This window comes from Trichosurus vulpecula, chromosome 4, assembly GCF_011100635.1.
Source record: "Trichosurus vulpecula isolate mTriVul1 chromosome 4, mTriVul1.pri, whole genome shotgun sequence".
Taxonomy (NCBI): domain Eukaryota; kingdom Metazoa; phylum Chordata; class Mammalia; order Diprotodontia; family Phalangeridae; genus Trichosurus; species Trichosurus vulpecula.
Genome location: NC_050576.1, coordinates 63530570 through 63545862, shown reverse-complemented (window position 1 = coordinate 63545862; position 15293 = coordinate 63530570). Strand labels below are relative to the sequence as shown.

The 15293-nt window shown below is 34.6% G+C and overlaps 1 protein-coding gene across 2 annotated transcripts in view; it reads left to right on the top strand.

Moving 5' to 3' along the window:
• Positions 1-15293, top strand: part of KIFAP3 (kinesin associated protein 3) — a 212944-nt gene that overhangs the window by 59743 nt on the left and 137908 nt on the right. For both annotated transcript variants that reach the window (XM_036756446.1, XM_036756447.1), the window contains exons 8-9: positions 1306-1404; positions 3125-3303. In XM_036756446.1, the coding sequence (XP_036612341.1) occupies positions 1306-1404; positions 3125-3303 (278 nt within the window). The remainder of the gene's footprint in view (positions 1-1305; positions 1405-3124; positions 3304-15293) is intronic.

Sequence of the window (15293 nt, the reverse complement as noted above, 5' to 3'; positions counted from 1 at the left end):
TGGATTAGAGTGGGGAGAGACTTGAGGTACAGAGACCAATTAGAAACCTATTGTAATAGTCCAGTCATGAAATTCTGAGCGTCTACAACTCTGTGTGACTATGTGAGTCAAGGGAAGGGGATATATGTGAGAAGTGTTATAAAAGTAAAAACAGTAAAACTTGGCAACAGAGAGGATATATAGAATTGATTGCAAGACTAATCAAGAATGACACTAGGTTTGAGATCAGTTGGGAATGCTGTAGCATGCTTGATAGTAAGTAATAGGGAAATTTGGGAGAGGCAGATATTTAATGGGAAAAATAACAAGTTTAGTTTTGGATGCATTGAGTTTGAGATGCCTGTGGTCCATACAGGTTTAGATGTCCAAGAATGCCTCGCTGGCAATAGCTCTCATAGCCTAGTAGCTATGGAAAATAAATGGGAAGTGAGAATAGGGATTTGGGGGGTAGGAGCAGGGTTTCCCATCATATCAGCCATGGGTGAAACTTTTTGGTCCCATTCTTGATAATATGCCAAAATCCCTTTTTATTTCTTTTGTGAGTCTCAAGAATTTATTTGCCTGTTTCATGGTCACCAACTGTTGTTTCTGAGGATTTCTTACCATTATGACCAATCATTGATAGAATATTGTCTCACGTATTCTATTTTCCTGAACCTGATCCAAACACATTGCCCCATGGGAGTAGGCAGAGAGGTTTTTGTATGATTGCTGTTTACTAATGGCAGTGTACTTTATGTTCAGAAGACCTTTTCAACCTGTGACTTTTCCAACCCTAAAATATACTCATTACCACTAACTACAAAAGTGGTGTCAAAATTGGTCCATTTCACAAAGCATTAGGCCCAGCCCTAATGATGTTGAAAGTTGGATCTTATTTATTTAAATCAGAAGTCCTAATAAACTTGAAGGAGAGCGGTGGTAAACATTCCTGTCTGTAGCACAGTATTTAACCAATCCTGTTATAAGTTCATATGTTGTCTCTAGTTATTACTTAATTTTAAGTTAAGTGAGCTTTGGGACACTGTAGTTTTTTTATGATGCATTTTAATTGAAGGTGCAATGGTAAGCACCTACAGGCACTATGTAAAGTGCTGAGGCTGTAAAGACAGAAATGAAACAATCTCTGCCCATAAGGGATTTACAGTTAAGTGTTTACCCAAAATTAATGAATAAAGTTCTATGTGATTGAGTATAGGAATATGTGATTGATATGGCAGTTTTAAATACTTTTGCCTATAGCATTTTCAGTAGGTTTTCTCTGCTCTTATGAATATAATATGATCCTTAACTTGTTATTTTTACTTGAAGAAGACCCTGAAAACCAAACTATGAAAAAAGATTATGAAAAAACCTATAAGAAGTACCAAGGTTTGGTGGTAAAGCAGGAGCAGCTCTTACGAGGTACAGATTCCTAATCTATGAAAAAGAAAAAGTACTTACTTTATCATCTTATAAAAGCCAAATACAAAATTAATAGAAAATGTTATAAATTTCAATATAATGTCAATCTCATTGCCTGTTCTTACCTTAGGTTTATTTCCAATTAGTTGTTTAAGCAGTCATCACATTCCCCTTCTATTCCTCAGCTACCCTCAGTGGTTTTCATTAATATAGCACTCTAAATATTAAAATTGATAAATTGATATATACTTAGAGTTCAAATATCTCAAACATAACTTTTCAAAGATGTTTTTCCGAATATTAAAACACTTTTCATCTAATTTCCATCTTAAAAGGTTACTGTTTTCCACAGATGAAATTGCCTATATATATGTGTATATATATATATATATATACACATATATATATATACAGAGAGAGAGAGAGAGAGAGAGAGAGAGAGAGAGAGAGATTTGAGCACTTTTTTGATTTAAGACACAATATTCTCATGTCTGGACTTTATTGATAGTGTAAAATAAACATAAACAGAGCCTGGAACTTAGGATCTCTAGGTCCTTGTTAAAGACTAAAAATCTGAAGATGGTTATTAGCAAGAATGAGCTAATACTCTTTGATGGATGTCCAGCTCCATATTGTAGATAGTCATTGGTTCTCCTCATAAGTATTTATTTGATCAACACACTGAAATCTGACAGTTTAAGTTCCTATGTTATTATTGTTCAGCTATTTTCAGTCATGTCCAACTCTTAGTAACCTCATTTGGGGTTTTCTTGGCAAAGACACTGCAGTGGTTTGCCATTTCCTTCTCTATAGCTCATTTTGCAGATGAGGCAATGGAGGAAAATAGGGTTAAGTGACTTGCCCAGGGTCGCACAGCTAGTAACTGTATGAGGCTGGATTTGTATTCAGGTCTTCCTGACTCCAGACCCAGTGCTTTATCTACTGTGCCACCTAGCTATCCTTTAAATGCTGTACATAGAGATAATTTGTTATAGTCACATAACAACATTTACAAAATCATTTAAATCTCTGAGTGTTAACATTTTTAATTAAACTACTTTCTTACAATATTAGAAATTGAATAATTTGTCCTAATCCTTCAGAAAGCACCTTGATCATACTTTTTTTCAAAAGTTGGGCTTTAAGTAGAATTTTTTAAAATGAAGTGGTCATGAGAGATCAATAAATTATCTTAGCCTTAAAGGATCTGTTAGTTAATTTCTAATGTTTTCATATCCAAGTTTAACAGACCTAAATTGAATTTTTAACTTTTAACATGTCATATTGTTATTCAGATATTTAACATTAAAATTATGATGAAATAGTCTATTTTCAGCTTTCTTATACTTTAGGCCTTCAATAAACATTTATTGATTTATTGTAGCAATTTGAATAAGAAAAATTATTTCTTTCTCAAAAATTTGGTTAAAATAAGGAGGCACATTTTCATTGTAACTAGCTTCATTATAGCAACCTTAGTGTAATAAAGCACATGATAAATAACTTACCTTGGTTTCTCAGATCTCTGACAATTACTATTTTCACATCTGCATATTTGACAATTTTTTCTGATTTATCTACCCTTAATTATTAGTTAATAAAAATGGCTGAAAATAATGCTCATCTCTTCTTAGTACTTTGGTTTATAGGAAAGAATTAATATGTTTTGAAAAACTCTTCATCAATCCAACATTCTAACCAGTTACCTTTATTTTTCTAGTTGCTCTTTATTTGCTTTTGAACCTTGCTGAGGATACTCGGACTGAGCTAAAAATGAGGAACAAGAACATAGTTCATATGCTAGTGAAGGCACTTGATCGAGATAATTTTGAACTCCTAATTCTGGTGGTATCTTTCCTAAAGAAGCTTAGCATTTTCATGGAAAACAAAAATGATATGGTAAGTTGTGAGCCTACTTCCTAAACAGTTCTGTGTTGGAAGTTGCTATTAAGAAAACTGTAGTACTATCAGAGTAAAATCATTTATCTAAATTTTAGTTCTCTCTTACCATAGTAATGTCTCATTTATCTGATGTCATCAGGGAAAGAGATACTCAAGGTTAGAGAGTCTTCCAGATAAGTCAAGCTTTTCAGATGAGCAAGATATATTTTATAGAACACTGAAGAGCATACTTTTCCCATAGTAGACTTGTTCTGTTGAAAATTGAGTCTCAGTTGATCAGAGAGGAACATTTAATAGTTACGAACAATAGTTGACATATGGCTACTTATTTAATGCCCAATTGTGGAATAACATATAGGGTTTTAATTCCAAAATGTCCAAATAGATAACATAAGCACATACGTTCTTAAATGTGTATATATATGTGCACATATCCTTATATTCATAAACATATCAATTAAATATATGCCCATATAAATACATGCATAAATTAAATATACATGCACTTACAAATAATGGGAAATAAATATGGATATGTATAAATATGTGTTTTTAAAAGAATGATTGTTCAATATATGGTTTTTTAAATTTTATTTTGAACTTAAACACAAAAAACATAAGTCTTGGTAAATATATGCCCAAATATTTTGTAGTTATATTGAGTGGAGTTTCTCTTTCTATTTCGTCTGGCTTAGTTTTTTTGTAACATACAGGGAAACTGATGACTTGTATAGATTTATTTTATATTTCGCAACTTTCTTGATATCATTGTTTCATTTAACTTTTTGGTTGGCTCTAGAGTTTTCTATGGAAATCATTTTATCTGTAAAAACTGTTAATTTTTTCTTTCCTTTTGTTCATTATCTAGATTTTTCATGTTTTATTTCTAGAGCTAGTATTTTCCATGTTACATAGAAGTGGTGATAATGGATATCCTTCTTTTACTCCCGATCTTACTATTTTTGCCATTATATATAATGTTTATTCTTAGATTTAAATAGATATTATTTACTATGTTAAGGAAAGGTTGATTTATTCCTGTGCTTTCTAGAATTTTTAATTGAAATGGGTATTGGATTTTGTCAAAAACTTTTCTGCATTTATTGATATAATCATATGGGTTTATAGTCTTTCTTATGTTAAACCAACACTTCTTTCCTGGTATAAACCCAGCCTGGTCATGGTGCATAATATTTCTAATATGTCATTGTAGCCTTCTTACTAATATTTTATTTAAGGTTTTTGTGTCAATATTCTTTAGGGATATTAATTTGTAGCTGTCTTTCTCTGTTTTCTCTTTGTTTTAGTTAACAAGACAAATATCTTTGATATTTGTGTCATAGAAAAAGACTGAAAGGGTTCCTTATTGCTGCAAATAGTTTGTGTAGTATTGAAATTAATTGTTTTTCAGTTGTTACAAAGAACTTGGATGTAAATCTTTCTGGTTATAGAATATTTCTTTTTCCCCTTTGGGAGTTTATTTTTGGGTTGTTCAGTTTCTTCTTCTGGTATCGATTATTTAAATAATCTGTTTTATTAATTTGGGGATTTTATATATTTGTAAGTAGTAATTCATTTCCTCTAAGTGATCAGCTTTGTTCACTTATAATGGGGAAAATTAATTCTAAAAAATTCCTTTATTTCCTCTACCATTGTTTTGAGGCCTGCTTTTATAATTTTGATATAAACAATTTGGTTTTCCTTTCCCTTTTTTAAAATCAGATGACATAACTGTGTTTTATTTGTGGTTTTTTCCAAAAACCTGTCTTCTAGTTTCATCTGTCAATTCTTATTGCTTTTAATTTTATAATCTCAAATTTTCAGAATTTCTACTTTGTTACTTAATTGAGAATTTATTGACTTGCCAGTCAAGTCTTTTTATTTGTATGTTTGGTTCATTGACTTATTTCTCCTTTCTTGATGACTGTATTTAGAGATATATTTCCCCTAAGACTGCTTTAGCTACATCTCATGTTTTAATAATGCTATTAAAGTGCTGCACTCCATATGCCAGTGAATTTGGAAAACTAAACAGTGGCCACAGGATTGGGAAGGATCAGTTAGCATCCTATTCCTAAAGAAGGGCAATGCCAAGAAATGTCCAAAATTCTGAACATTGCACTTATTTCACATGCCAACAGAGTTATGTTTAAGATTCTGCAAACTAAGCTTCAGCAGTATGTGAACCAAGAAGAGCAGGCTGTTCTTTGAAGAGCCAGAGGGACCAGAGACCACATTGCCAACATCCACGGGATTATGGAAAAGGCAAAGGAGTTCTAGGAAAAAAAATCTACTTCTGCTTCATTGACTACACCAAAGCCTTTGACTGTGTGGATCACAACAAATTGTGGCAAATTTTCAAAGGGATGGGAGTACCAGATCATCTTAGTTGTCTCCTGAGGAACCTGTATGTGGGCCAAGAAGCAACAGTTAGAACCAAACATAGAACAACTGATTAGTTTAAGATTGGAAAAGACTGTATGACAAGGCTGTATATTGTCACCTTTTTTTAATTTAACTTATATGCAAAGTACATCAAGTGAAATGTCAGCTTGGAGGAATCAAAAGCCAGAATTAAGGTTGCCTAATACCAGCAATCTCAGATATACAGATGAGTGAGAAGGAATTAAGAAGCCTCTTGATGAGGGTGAAAAACGGAGAGCGTAAAAGCTGCTTGAACCTTAAAAAAAAAAAACAAGATCTTGGTAACTGGTCCCATCACTTCTTGGCAAATAGAAGGAGAAGAAATGGAAGCAGTGTCAGATTTTATATTCTTGGGCTCAAAGATCACTGCAGATGGCAACTGCAGCAGTGAAATTAAAAGATGCTTCCTTCTTGGATAGAAAGCTGTGGCAAATCTAGACAGAATAGTAAAAGGCAGAAGCATCACCTTGCCGACAAAGGTCCGTACAGTCCAAGCTATAGTTTTTCCAGTAGCATTGTATATCTGAGAGTTGGACTCTAAGCAAAGCTGAGTGTTGCAGATTCCATGCTTTCAAATTGTATTGCTGGAGAAGATCTTTGAGAATCCCTTGGACAGCGAGGAAATCAAAACCATCAATATTTAAAGAAATTAATTCAGGCTACTCAGTTGAAGGTCAGATACTAAAGCTGAAGCTTAAATATTTTGGCCACATAACAAGAAGACAAGACTCATTGGAAAAGACACCGATGTTGGGAAAGATTCAGGTAAAAGGAAAAAGAAACAGCAGAGGATGAGATGGATAGATAGTGTCATGGAAACAAGAAATACGAACTTGAACAGACTTTGAGAGATAGTGGAGGATAGCAGGGCCTACTGTACTATGGTCCATGGGGTCATGAAGAGTCAGACATGACTGAAGAACAACAAAAATGTGTTTTAGTATATTGTCTCATTGGGGCAGCTAGGTGGTACACAGGGTAGAGCACTAGTTCTGCAGTCAGGAATACTCTTCATGAGTTCAAATCTGGTCTCAGACACTTACTAGCTTGTGTGGCCCTTGGCAAGTCACTTAACCTTATTGGCTTTAGTTTCCTCATCTGTAAAATGTGCTGGAAAAGGAAATGGCAAACCACGCCAGTATCTTTGCCAAGTAAACTCCAAATGGTGTCATGAAAAGTCAGTCACAACTGAAATGACCGAACAACATATTATCTCCTTATTGTCATTTTCTTTGATGAAATTTCTGTTGTTTCTGTAATTTGTCTTTTGACCCACCCATTCTTTAGAATTGTGCCTTCCAATGCATTCTTTACCTTGAAATTTACCCCTTTTACACTCTGTAAAGACTTCAATGTTCTGAAGGGAGTACAGCATCATACAGCCCCTTCTGATTGGTCAAATGCCCTTACTTTCCAAGATTTCTCCTGATTCTTATGTTGGCATTTCATACTTCCTATTCAGCTCTGATCTTTTCCTGGGAAATATTTTAAATTCTCTGTGCCTATAAAAGTACAGCTCACATTGGACATTGCAGCCTATTTACTGGTTGCTACTGCACCCCAAGGATCCCAAGGACCTTGCTGTGGGGTATATCCTGGGGCTTTCTCAAGATGCATCCTACTCCAGACTGAGAGCCGTGTAAACCATATTGGTTTATTTGCTTATGCGGGTGCTGACTTTGCTGGTAGTCTCCTTTCCTACTGCTAGTTGACCTTTTATACAGTTTTATTGATTGACACTCAGTTGTTTACTAATATCTGTTTTTTGCTGATGAAAGTGTCAAGGAGCTGGCCATCCTGCCTCCGTTCAGGTAGATATTTGGCTAGAAATATCTATAAAGTTCTTATAGCATTGATGGTTTTTGGTGAATATTTATTATTAATAAGGCTAAATTTATAAACATCTAATCCTAAGACTCGGATGTTTTTATTAGTCAGTTGGAAGCGTAAACTTTTAGATTTGTTGGCAGCAGAATTCCAAATTGCTTTTTTTGCAATGCATTTATTAACACTATTTAGATATTATTAAAGTAGTAATTGCTTTAACAAGTAATTTTAAGTGAGTACAGCACACAAGGTACCATGTATATTAGGCTCTGGAGATTATAATGATAAAATGAAAATTAAGATATTTGGCATCCCCTAAATCACAATTTAAATTTTATTTTCTGAGGTCACTTTGTTTTGATTTTAAATTTATATTTATTAAATGTGTGTGTCACAGTGGTTGAATTATATGGCTAAGAGAAATAGAGATGCTATGATACTCTCTTTTTCCCTTCCATCAGTTCTGCCACAGCTATATTATTATCAGAAACATGGTCTGAGGAAGATTTCCCTTTTTTCTCCCCATGACCGTCTCTCAAAGCATTAGCAAGGCAATCTCTACAACACATTTTTCTTTCTTCACTATCACTGTACTGCTCTGCTTTTATCTAATTGTGAAAACAGGGGGATCAAATGAAGAGTAGCTTCATAGGGTTATTTGTAATGTTGGCATGAATTTGTCATGAAGTCAAGCCGGGCCTGAACGTAACCTTGGAATAGTACTGAGCTTTTCACTTCTGCTTCTGAATTCCAAAAACTGATCTTTAAAAAATGAAATATAATGTCTTTGTAAACTTTTCTAATCTTTGAGCTAACAATTAGCACCTCTCCTACCTGCCACACAAACAGAACCTCTTCTTAAGCTGTTATTTGCATTAGGGTAGATTTTGATTGATGACCTCATCTGATCTTTTACTAAGTACCTGGCACATAAAAGACAATAAAGTCTTGTTAATGTGGCTTTTTACATGATGGCACACATATGCCCTTTTTCATCAAAAATAAAGTTTTTGTATGATTTAGTATAAATGGTTTTAAGAAACATATTTGTGACCACATATTAGAGGTCAATGATGTAAAGATTTCTAATGGCTCTTCTTTTAAGTAGCCAAGGTCACCACTGCTTTTTCTATATAATCTTTTTTTTTTTTGTTTTTGTTAAGCAGATGTGCAGGTACCAGTTCTTTATTTCCTTTATTTAAAGATAGACTAAAGATTCTTTTAGTCCCTAGACTATGTCTAAACTTCTGTTGAGTACTCGGCAAATATTTGTTTATATTCATGAAGTTTGGCATCTAACCATAGCAGTTTGGTCTCAGCTGTTATCTGTCATCATAATATAGTTACTGTGTACTTAATCTGCACTGAGAACCAGGTTATAGAAGTAGAAGCTCATAAAAAACATGCTTCTTGTCTTCTGATATGAACAATTAGTTACCTGTTGAGTTCATTGTGTGTGCCTGGTTAAATCGTCTACCTTACTGGTAGTTGGGCAGAGTGATTACAGACTGCATCATTATCAGCATGCAGCCAATATGTATGATTTATAGAGTTTCAGAGAATGTACTTAATACTGTGTAAAAAACACTGACTCTGCTTTGCTTTGTTTTTTGGAGGGGGGAAGCAGGGCAATTGGGGTTAAATGACTTGCCCAAGGTTACACAGCTAGTAAGTGTGTCAAGTGTCTGAGGCTGGATTTGAACTCAGGTCCTCCTGACTCCAGAGCAAGTGCTCTACTCACTGCGCTACCTAGCTGCCCCAAAAACACTGACTCTGGAGTCAGAAAACTTGGATTCAAATCCCACTTTACTACCTGTGTTGACTATGGACAAGTAATAAACTTCCTGAACCTCATATTCTTCATCTTTAAAACAAGATGGTTGAAGTAGATGGTTTCTGACATTCCTTCCAGCTCTTGATCCTTGATCCTGTGATTCTTTCATTTCAGTGTGCTTGATTGGCAAAAATTCTTTTTTCCTTAAAAAAAATAATTATAAAAAAATTTAAGAAAGAAGATTTGGTAGTTTTTTTTTTCAAAAAAAAAATTTATTTAGAGAAGAAATGGAATTTACTCAAAGATGTTTCATAGGTATAGTTTTTAGAGCTAGAAATTAAAGCCGTAGGCATGTTTTGCCATACATTCTAATTTTTACAGATGAGAAAATTGAAGGCCCAGGGTGGTAATTGGCTTCCCCAAGGTAAGTGGTAGCATCAGGATTAGAAGGAGGTGGAATGAAATAAGCATTTGTATATTGCCTTCTATATGACAGTCACCACACCAAGCACTTTTTATAAATATCATTTCATTTGATCCTAACACTAACCTTTTGAGGTAAGTACTGTTATCTCCATTGCATGGTTGAAGAAACTGAGGCAAACAGAAATTAAGTGACTTGCCCCCAGGATCACCATATTGCCCTATCTCTAAATTATTGGTTTAAAGGAACTTCGTGTATCTTGAAAATTTTTGTCTAGAATATAATTTTTATTTCTGGATGATTTACTATCAGTATCAATGGCAAATGAAAACCAATAAAATGTTGACTTTCAAGTGACATTGGGAAAAATCATTTGAAGGCTGAAGTAAACTTATTGGTAGGTTAGCTGTTTCATGATATCATGATATTTTTCATGTAAAATTCAAGATGAACACTAATCTGCATTCCTAATTTTTATTCCATTTCATCGAAACAGGATATTGGACATTCATTTTGGGATAGTTATTTTGTTTACTGTTTGGCACTGTGCCTTTATCAACTGGAAAGGCATGAACTAGAGAGATGAATTAAATAAAAATCTATCCTTTAACCTTGTGATTGACTTCCTGGCACACATTCCACATTCCATTCGGTGTAGTGAGAGGACAATTAATAAACAAACCTGCCAGGTTATTTGTTTATAAATCTTCTCATACAACCACTGGTATGCATTGCAAATTTTTCAAAAGAAAAAATGTAACTTAAAATAATTAGTGTCAGATGTGGCCTCTGCAAAAATAGTGAGTAGCTAATATATCAATCTACATCATTAATTAAATATAGTTTCTTCTTTTACTACAATATTAACTAATATTTCCTCTTCCTCTTTGTGTCAAATAGGTTATGGAAAACATAGGGTATTTATAGACTTTTCATATGTGGTAATGGTAGTCTAAAGCAGAGGTATTTAATTCAGCCTGGGGTCCCAGCACTTCTGAACGCTACCCAAACCACATGAAAATGTAATTGGGAAATATATGACAAAATAAATAGAAATAAAATAAAACATAGATAAAATTATGTTTTAAAACTTAATACGTGGCCCTCAGGGATACTTATATATGGTTTAGTGGCCACCATTTCTATTTGAGTTTGACACCACTAGCCTAAAGATTCCAAATGAATTTTCAGTCTTTGGATAAGATGGCGATAGGAAAGTCAACAAGGCAATAAATCATCTGAGGAGAGTTAAGACAAGCATCAGCAAAGATCCAGGCTGCTTTTTTTTAAGTAAGAGAAAAAAGGTTCTTGCCACATAGTATCTCTTTTGGCTAGAAGAGCAATCAGTGACCTCAGGTCACTGGTATATTACTGGTCAGACCTTAGAGTACAGTGACAATGTTATTCAAACCTTAGATAATTTTAAACATAAGATAATTTTCATTTTTCTCCATTTAAAATAAAATATGAAGCCTCACAATATGGGCCTAGATTTTTTTTCATTGGTGTAAGGAACTCCAGTGAGAAAACTAAACTCCCTTTAGCAATGCAGATCAGCAACTTCTCTATAATTTATAATCTTAGAGAATTGCCTGGAATACTGAGAGATTAAGCGATTTGTTCCAGTATGTTTCAGAGGGAGGACTTCAATATAAGTCTTCTTAAGTCACAGTTGGGCTTTCTATCCACTATGGCATACTATCTCCATAACTTAGAATATATGCATTTATTTATGTAGGTTAAGTACACTATATTTAATAGAATGTTCCTAGTGAAACTGCTTGTTTTGGGCACCAGTGAACTTCTAAATATCATATCACTCTTATTTCTATATTTCTTGGCTGAGGGGAATGGAAATTTTGTAATCCATTCCTTGTAATATAATCTAGCAACCTCTTAAGTCTTAAAGAGGGCAAATGACCCAGGCCCTTATCTTCCTTTCTGCTCCTATATATTAGTTGGTCATTTCTATTATTAACACTTATTTTTGTATATAATGTTATGGAGATAGATCTTGAAATTGTTAAATTGAAGATGTTTGGAGAATTAGTTTTAGATTTGCTTTACACTGGTTATGAATAAAAAAGTTATTAAGTACTTACTGTGTCCTACATGTTGTACTGGGCACTAGGGTTGCAGACACAGAAGTGAAAGAGTCTCTGCCCTCAGGGCTTACTTTCTTCCAGGAATACAATGTGAACATACATAAATATATATAAAATAACAAAAGGCAATGGAAGGGTCATTATTATACTCTTCCTGCCTCTTTAGATAATCCAACCAAAGAGAGAAATTGAATAATCAGTTTAAAGATTTACAGCAAGTCAAGAAATGATGCCCAGGACTTACGTTTTGAATGTTTTAACCTTTTGACTTTGTGACAATTTTACATAATTATTCTAGTAAATGCCTACTTGTTTTAGATTTCTCTCTTGAAGTTTCTGTGACTAGCAAAGCATCCGTCTGAGCCAGAAAGTAGAACATTCAAGAAAAATATATGAATATGTCTTTTAAAAACTTCATACATATATTATATCTGGTTATTATTGTTTATTCGCATTCACAGTGAGGAACAGAGACAATGGAAGGTTTGTAGATAGTGACATTTGACCCTACCTAATATTCTTGATTGTGGTTGTGGTTTTTTTTATAGAGTCATTTCAGTAGTATCCGACTTTACATGACCCTATTTGGAGTTTTCTTGGCAAAGATACAGGAGTGGTTTGTCATTTCCTTCTCCAGCTCATTTTATAGATGAGAAACTGAGGCAAACAGAGTTAAGTGACTTGCTCAGCGTCACACAGCTAGTAAGTATCTGAGATCAGATTTGAACTCAGGTCTTCCTGACTCCAGGCCTGGTGCATCCACTGTGTCACCTATTCTGGGAGTTTACTTCAAATAAAGTAAAGAAACCGTGTTGTAAAGTGCTGCCTAAGGATAAGGGGAAATGTATCCAGTTTTTTCTTGTTCTTCTTCTTATATAATGTTGTACCAGAAGCGAGCAAGACACACCACAGAGTATAAGCTTTAAGTGGAGAATTTATTAGCCAGCGGCCATTGGGGTACTGCACCACAAATCAATGGCAATGTGTTGGGGTGACAGGTTGGCTTATATAGGATATGTGGGGGTACGGGGTGGGGCAAACAGGAACAAAGGTCCTGGCTGATCAAAAGATTCAGTCAGGTTATCGTACTAGTGGGATAATCTCATTTACATTCCTTGGTGGAGTCATGGAGCCCCAGGGATATCTGCTAGAAAGGGTCTGCCAGGTTATCCTTCTGTGGGATGGTCCTATCTATTGGCATTCCTTGGGGGAGTCATGGAGTCCCAGGGGATTTGCTAAATGCCAAAGATATCTGAGTCCATTCTTTCTGGGGGTGCTTGTCAGTAGCTAGGGGTTACTCAGGGGTTCCTAATTTTCCTTGTATTACATTAATACCCCTACTTTTTCAGCCTTTTTTGTGTCTCCAGTGATAGCCTAAAGCTTGGCACATAGTAAGCGTTTAATCAGTGTTGGTTGACGGATTAACCAGGATATAATAGAATGTTATTTTGCTATATGGTGTCCATTCAAACTTACATTACTCTTTCTTGGACTTTCTATAGAACAAGTGATGACTAAATATTCAGGTTTTAAAGGACTTCATCACTGTGCCAAAAATAAAAACTAAATAGACCAGCAAAGTGGAATTAATTGCTTTCTAAAGTAGTCACCTTCCCTTGATTGGAATTATTCGAACTTCAGCTAACTGATTATATATCCACAATGTAGAAGAGATACATATTTGGAGTAGGAGGCTAGACTAGATAATTTCTGAGGCCCCTTCCAACTCTTGGTGCTCTGGCAGTAGTTAGTATCCCATATTTTGAAAAACTTAATCCTCAGGGTAGATGCTTTCATCCATGAAAGCAGCAAGAGAATCAGTAGGGTTTGCAAGAGCAGCCTCAGGTCCATTCATGATTCTGCCATTTATAACATTGGGCCTTACCCAAATCACTTATTACCTCTTGGGGTACCAGTTTCCCTGTAAAATGAAGGAGTTAGAATAGATAATCCAAGAGGTCCTTTCCCATTCAAAAATCCTTTAATCAGGAGTTGACTGTTTACAAATTGACAACCAAAATTAGATGTAAAGTATATGGCTCAGAAGAAGGTGGTTGCCTCATATTACTATGCAAGTTTCAAATATTAGAAGAATTGAACTTATACTTTTAAATTTCTGAAATTATTTTTCATCATTAATAACTTGGTCATTGGGTGCATCCTTTTGAATTTACTTAGACTTTGTAGACTGAAAAGTAAAGAAAGTTAATGATTAGGGGTATAATAAATGCTAGGTAGAGACATTGAATTAATATTTCCTTGTTAAAATCAGTCCTAATAGAACTAAATATTAAACTTTTATTACTATGGTGGTACCATAAAAGTTTTTGATGTTTTCTTTCAGTTGGTATTTATATTTTTAAATGTATGGTTTTTTCTTATTTCTTGCTTTTTAAGAATAACTTAAAATACAGCAGTTTTAAAAGCTGGTTGGCAGGAGGGCTATCACAGGTCCCTACTCCTAGCAAGTATATGTGGAAGAGAGGAAAAAAAGGTAGATCTGATGCTAATGGCATTGAAGGATATAGAATCAGAGGTTTGGAGCATCAAAGAACCTTAGAGTTCATCTAGTCCAATCTCCTCGTTTTACAGAGGAAGAACTCAATACAAGAGAGGGTTTTGCCTTACCTCAAAGTCACTCAGTAAGTAGCAGAGCCAGGTTTGGAGCCTATATGCTCTGATTATAAATTCTGTGTGCTTTCCACTACACCATACTCCCTTTATAAGGTAGCCCTCTTTGGGAAAAGTCTCTGTTTATGTTTTGGTATGGAAAGTAATATAATAATAATACTTGATCTTTATATACTGGTTAAGGTTTACAGATGAGAAAATTGAGGCTTGGAGAGGTTAAATTACTTGTATGTGTTTCACAGAACTACTAAGTGTCAGAGGTGAGGTTCTAACTTAGGTCTCTCTTCAGACAGTCATTCATCATGCATTTATTAAGGGGTGTGTGTGTGTGTGTGTGTGTGTGTGTGTGTGTATATATATATATATATATATATATATATGCATATATAAGCGTATGCCAGGCACATAGCTTAAATAATCAGGATACAAAGAAAGGCAAAAACATGTTGAATTTAAGATGCCCATAAGACATCTAGTTTGAGATGTCCAGCAGACAGTTTTTGATGTGACTGGTACTGAGGAGAAAGAAAAACTAGAACTAGATACATAAATCTGAGAGTCATCTGTGTAGAGATGAGAACTTGGCCCATGATGAAATCAAGTGAGAGGAGTATAGATAGAGAAGGGAATATCTAGCAGAGGCGACTGATAAGGAGTAGTCAGACAGGTAAGAGAAAAACCAAGAGAGAGCAGCGTCACAAAAACTGAGAGGAGAGGGCATCCAGAGAAGATGGTTGAGAGTGTTAAATGCCACCAAGAATCAAGAAACACAAGAATTGAGCAAAGACTATTAGATTGGCAA